General features: G+C 42.6%; 1 protein-coding gene across 1 annotated transcript in view; it reads right to left on the reverse strand.

The window, feature by feature from the left end:
- Positions 1 to 6,276, reverse strand: part of OARD1 (O-acyl-ADP-ribose deacylase 1) — a 16,831-nt gene extending 10,555 nt beyond the window's left edge. Inside the window, exons 1-4 of the mRNA XM_006860438.1 lie at positions 6,100 to 6,276; positions 5,446 to 5,521; positions 4,955 to 5,099; positions 701 to 759 (exon numbers count right to left, since the gene is read on the reverse strand). Of these exons, the coding sequence (XP_006860500.1) occupies positions 701 to 759; positions 4,955 to 5,099; positions 5,446 to 5,484 (243 nt within the window). The 5' untranslated portion in view covers positions 5,485 to 5,521; positions 6,100 to 6,276. The remainder of the gene's footprint in view (positions 1 to 700; positions 760 to 4,954; positions 5,100 to 5,445; positions 5,522 to 6,099) is intronic.
- Between the last annotated feature and the right edge of the window lie 282 nt (positions 6,277 to 6,558).

The following is a 6,558-nucleotide window of genomic DNA, read 5'->3' on the forward strand; positions in this document are numbered from 1 at the left end:
GGTGCCTTGTTCTTTGCCAATTCTTTCAATGCACTTTGGACTTCCTCCCTGAGTATCATTGGCTCTTGTTCATATGGTACCATTTGAAATGGTTGAACATTAACCATTTCCTTTTGGTACAACGACTCTGTGTATTCCTTCCATCTTTTCTTGATGCCCTCTGCATCATTCAATAATTTGCCCAGAGAATCCTTCAATAACGAAAGTCGAGACTTGAATTTTTTCTTCAGTTCCCCCATACTTCATACATATTATCAGGATGGATCAGTCCCTGGAGAAGGACAGCGTGCTTGGTAAAGTGGAGGGTCAGCAAAAAAAAGGAAGACCCTTAATGAGATGGACTGGCACAGTGGCAGCATCAATGGGTTCAAGCGTAGCAGCAATTGTGAGGATGGTGTAGGACTGGGCAGTGTTTCATTCTGTTGCACAGAGGGTCACTATGGGTAGGATCTGACTCCACGGCACCTAACAACAACAGTGGATGGCACAGTCTTTCTTCCCACAGAGCTAGAAAGCAGCATCATATTCCTTTGTGTAACACAGTGCTTCGGAGAGTCACCACCACGGGATCTGAGCTGACATGGCAGCTTTTTGACATCCCTGTAGTCTAGAGTGAAGTGTCTCTGTGATCAGCGCAAATGCAGTGCAGCTCACCTGCTCACCAATCCTTAGAACATATTGAGAATTGGCCCCATCTTACCAAGTAATATATATATCGCCCATCTCTCTTCAGAATAGCCACTTCTCCAGATTTCTTTTCTAAGGTAAAAAAAAAAAAAAAAAAAAGCAATTTAACAGTAGAAAGGAAAAAGAAAACCAAAATGCCAAACTCTGTTCTTAAATTTTAAAATCTTTATCGATCTGGGTTTCTCTCTCAGAACTGGAATTTTCAAATCTGAAGAAACCTACTTACCAGCCTTTCTAAGTAGTATGTGTCTCTATAATTTCTAGTTTTCTTATAGTATGTTTTCCTCACACCCATCTTTTGTCCCGCCCCTAAACTCAAATATATTTTCTTCTTCACTTAAAAAACACAAAGAGTTGTGCTATGCATTATGGGGAATCATAAATGTATAAAAGTTTCTAATTACTAAGGAATTTTCAATAAAGAAAAGGTGTCTGTCATATTTACAAAAAAACAATACAAATCAGGTTAAGAAATCACTTTTGTCTAAGGCTGGGATCAGAATCACTGGTGGATATTGATTGAATAAAGCTTGAAATGTGATCTAAACAACTGTCTATTTTGTTTCAGAACGTCCATACATAATTCTAAAGCATATTTCTGACTTAAAAATCACCGCAAAGTGTGGGGGGAGAGGGAATTAAGGAAGAGACATTTCTAAATTCTTCTTCAAAGACATTTCTAAATTCTTCTTCAATCAATGGATTGCATCAAGTACAGCATCCTGAACACCCAGCTAATTCTTGTGGATTTTGCAAAGTACTTCCGAACTATTAAAGGTTTCAAGAAAGGAAAGGAAATCAAAGTGCATGAAGGTAAACTTAAAAGTTACAGGGCCCCTATAGTTCCTTGCCTGGGCATTGAGAGATCAGTAATTGCATTCTCCACACAATGGGATTTCATGGTCTCTAAACTCTTTTGCTTCTCAGAAACCCTATACATGGTCGCTATGGGTCGGAACCGACTCGATGGCACTTAACAACAACAAAGAACTCTTCTTTAAGTTTTCTTAAGTTGGTTTGTCCTGCCTCTAATCGTGTTGGGCTGCAAACCACAAGGTTAGCAGTGTGGGTCCACTAGCACTCAGTGGGAGAAAAATGAGGCGTTCTGCTCCTGTAAAGATTTACAGCCTCAATATCCTATGCAGGGTCACTATGATTTGGATCCAACTCAGGCATACAAACTAGTAACAGAAGAAGAGATTTAGAACTTCTACAAAGTTCATGTTTGGTGGAATAAGGGCCCAAAGCTATTCTTGTGGAGGAAAAGATTAATCTGAGACTTCTGGGACACAATGGTTGAGTAAACAGACAGAGTGAGCCGACCCACTAACACAAAGACATGGGAAACCAAGTAAAACAGATACAGATGGGGACCCTGGAACTATGAGCTTCAGAGGACAGGACAAAGAAGTGGATTGAGTGACAGCTGCAACAGGAAGCTGAACAACATGAGCAAGAGAAGAACAATGGGTGGGCTGTGAGCTGGTGAAGAGCAGCATGGCCATCTTGAGCTTTTGCAAGGGGCTGCTAATACAGCAGTCTGCAGGCACAGGACATGGCTGGAGGTGGAAGGCAAGGAGGGTGTAGTTCTCGCTTGGTGTCTGTGCCCTCCTAGTAGCTGGGGCATGGCCAGTCCTCACCCTCACCAGACCAGTCACCAGTACTTGCCCCCTTCCTGTTCACCTCTACTTGGCCTAGGGTCGCACACCAGGAGTGCCAACCCTGCTTCTGGAGGTGTGTGAACCTGTCCTAAAGTACATTACACAAACAGAGAACTGTGTTTACACTTCCAGTCTGTATCACACCCACCAAGAGACAAGAGGTCAGTGCCTGGGAACACACCAACATACAATCATCAATATAAATATGCTGACACCACAATGGCTAGGAGAAAACATACATGTTCAGTTTACAAGAAGAAACAAGACAAGAATGTCTCAAACAAGTGACCAAAATACAGAGTTTGAAAATATAGCACCAGAAATGGTATCAGAACTATTTGATGAGGAATTTTAAAGAATGAGATTTAGGTACCTTCAATGGATTGAAAGAAAGATCAACAGAAATCAAAAGAACACAGGAAAAACTTTAGAAGAATTCAGGAAAACACTACAAGTAAAAATGGACAAAATAAATGAAAAATTGAAAACCATACAAAACCAGCAATTAGAAAGCCAGAAAAGCAATTGTAAGACATCAGAAATAGTACACTGAAAGGACAAAGAAGTAGAATTGAATCAGTAGAAGGTTGAATTATTGAATTCAAGACAAATCTTTCAATATTAGTCTGCTAGAGGAATAAGCAGAAAGAACAAAAAAAATCCAAAGAAAGTCTAAAAGAGTTATGTGAGAGATTACCAAGAATAGTTTACATGTGATTAGAATTCCTGAGTAGGAGAAAACAAAAGACAAAAAATAATTAAGAGCAAGTTGTCCATGAGTTGTTGGAAGAATACTTCCCTAACATCATGAAAGACAAGAAAGTCACCAAGACATACTGTAATCAAACAAAACCATAGACAAAGAAAGAAAGGTACCTGAGAGCGGCTGGGGTAAAAATGATATTACCTCTAAAGGACAACTATTAAGACTAAGTTCTGATATCTCAGCAGAAACCATGCAGGTAAAAAGACAATGGGATAACATATATAAAACTCTGAAAGAAAAAAATTGCCAACCAAGACTCTCATGCCCATGAAAATCGCCCATCAAACTGATGATGTTAAAGTGCTGTTGAGTTGGTTCCAATTCATAGCAACCCTGTATAGTTTCTGAGGCTGTAAGAAAGCCTTTTCTACTTCCCTCGAAGCAGCAGGTGGGCTCAAACTGCCAGCCTTATGATACCATTATCCAGAGCTTATCCTTTAGAGTCACTGCGCTTTCCCTGTCCATCAAATATGACAGCAAAATTAGGACATTTCCAAATAAATAGAAATTAAAAGAATTTACACAAACCAGACCAACCTTATGAAAAATATTAAAGGGAGTTCTTTGGGCAGAGAACCAACAGCAGCAGACAACAACCTGAGACTAACATATATGACAATGTCACCCAGAACTCAATCCAGATATCGAAGTATTCAAAGTAAAACAAGCCTACAAGACTGAACACAGAGAACCAAAAATACTAGTGTGCAATAATAAACCCCATATAATAAAAAGAGGGAATAATTTAGTTACAGAACTTCCAAATAAAGAAGAAATCAAATAGATTTCAAGAAATAATAAAAACAAACCTAAGTGTAATCCTAAAACTAGACCAAGTCTAACTCCTAGCCCTATCCCAAACCCTTAGCACTGCCCTTGTTGTTTTTAAGTGCCCTTGAGTAGGTTCTGACTCATAGCTACCCTTAATAGGGTTTCCACGAAGCAGCTAGTGAGTTTGAACTGCCAACCTTGTAGTCCTAACCATAACCCTAACACAAAACTAAGTGCTAGGCGTACCACAAACCTAGCTACAGACCTAATCCCAACTCCTTACTCCTATTCCCGAAAAGAAAGGGAAAAAGCTCAATGTGAATATAAGGAAAACAGTTAAGGCTGCTGCAGTAAAACTGGAATGCATGCAGATTTGTAAAATATGGGGGTACCATAATGACAGTGAAAACTCACAGGTCAACACCCTGCTTGAAACTTCGTCTCCTAGAAAACAAGGGCAGCAAGAGTGTCACACAGCAACTAACTCTCCTGAACAGCAACTAGGTGTCCCAAAGATGGCCACCAACCACCTCTTTGTATGTGTCACTCTCCACAATACTGAGAAAATCTAATCTCCTACATCAGGTGCCTGAAAGGGCACACTATGCCTCTCCCAAGTCTCCCATTTCAGGACTTAAATCTGTAACTTTTCCTATTCCGATTATCTTTCCACTGTATTGGGCTGTGAACCTTGAGGTCAGCAGTTTGAAACTACCAGCTGATCCACGGGAGAAAGATGAGGCTTTCTGCTCCCCTAAAGATTTACAGTCTCAGAAACTCTGTTTAGGGTCGCTATGAGTGGGAACCGACTCCACGGCACATAACCACCACCACACCACATTTGTCATTTTGAGTCTGTTCCAATTTTGCTGAGAAGGCACTGACTGAGTCAGTTCAAACGGGTTCTAAGCCTTGAGCTAACTGTACATAGTGGTTAGAAACCTCCCTTTAGCATTTGATTCTGTTAATTAACCCACTTGAAAGCTCTAACAAATAAAGTAAAACAGGATATCAAAGGATGCTCCATCTAGCCAAAGCAGAACATACATGCTTTGTTTTTAAAACTTACGTTGACATAACAGTTCTTGTACCCCTCCAAATTTCTTCTTAAAGAGGACTGCTATCCCAGCGCCCATACGACAATCCTCACTGATGCAGTGGGCTAAAGAGTCTGTCTTGGGGCATGCAAAAAGGTCTCCTTTTACATATGTGATCTAAAATGTGTGAAAGAAAACGGCTTATTAGGCATTGAATAACACTAAACGACTTGCATTTTCCTTTACTTCAGGCCCCTCATTACTACCATTCCTCCACCTCAGTAATCTGACAGAAAGCCAAACGCTCAGCTTTTAAAGAGTCAGCTAGAGCGAATTAAAACGTGTAAAAAAGCAAAGTGATGGACGGTCCCTAACTCCGATTGTATTAGCCTTTCTGAAGTAAATCAGCTGAAGAGGGAAGGGGAAGACAATTCAATTATTGGTTTAATTAAAAAGTGTTTATGTTTTTGACCTCAATTATTCTGAATTTCAGTTCACTGATAAGTTAATAGGTTTTACGCACTCGACTTCCTTCTGGATCTTCATTAGGGCTGCCAGCCATGATTCTAAGTCGCTATTTCCAGAATGTGGCTCTTCAGCTGAGAAAAGAAAAGGAAGTAAATACGCTTAGGCAGTCTGAAACGTTAATTGCCCTGATCACCCACTTACTAACTTTCCCCCCAATATTTATCACTAAAGGTGAGCTTGCTCGGCCTCGAGGCAGTACTACAAAGCTTTTCTAGGGCAAGGAAGAGGAAGAATACACAGGTTCCAAGAGCTAGCCCAACCCATTCTCATTTCGCACAAGGCTGTCCTATGACACGCCTCCTGCTTCCCCACGCCCGCTCTGGACTAAGGCCGCCCGTTCAGGACATTCTCCTTCACGCGCATAACGCTAAAGGGCTTCCCCAATAGGGATGACCTACAAGACGGAGGGACCAGGCTACAGTCTCATTAAACCGCAACAAGGAAGTGTAAGGGTCAGGGAGGGCTAAGTTGCAGGCACGAGGAGAGGAGAGGGGGCCTCAAGAAGGTTCACCCCCTTTTTCAAAGGGGTGGAAAGACTCTAGAAACGCCTCCCCTCTCTACTACTGTCAGGCAGGTCAGCGAGGCCGTAGGGTCTATCCTGGGGTTCCGTTGTGGGAGCAAGGACGCCGTCTCATAGTCCCAACATTACCACGGTCCCCCTTCATGTGAAAGGAGTCGGTCGCTAGGAGATCCCCACCCCGCGAGAAAGGGATCCGAATCCGGATCCGGCCCTGGTAGGTGGAGACCATGGCTCAAGCCCAGCTGCGGAACCAATCCCGCTACTTCCTTATTTGTACGCACCTAAAATGGCCGCCCACCACCCGGTAGCGGGGCAAAACGAGCCCCTCTAGCTAGCTAGCTGAGCCCGCACTCTTTGGTAATGGCCGCCAACTTCCGGCGGCAAGTTCCGTGGAGTGTCCCGCCGCCGCCGCCGCTAGGGCATGCGTAACGAGAAAGCTGGGCGCGCGTTGGAAAACGCGGCACTTGCGCATTAGCATCAGGGGTGTGTCTTCAATGGCCGCAGAGAAAGGGGAGGGCTGCTGGTAAAGGGGTTAGTTAGCGCCTGCGTGGTACAATGTTCTGGTCTCTGTAAATTGAAGGGGCCCAT

Source organism: Chrysochloris asiatica, unplaced genomic scaffold (genome assembly GCF_000296735.1).
Source record: "Chrysochloris asiatica unplaced genomic scaffold, ChrAsi1.0 scaffold00038, whole genome shotgun sequence".
Classification (NCBI taxonomy): Eukaryota; Metazoa; Chordata; class Mammalia; order Afrosoricida; family Chrysochloridae; genus Chrysochloris; species Chrysochloris asiatica.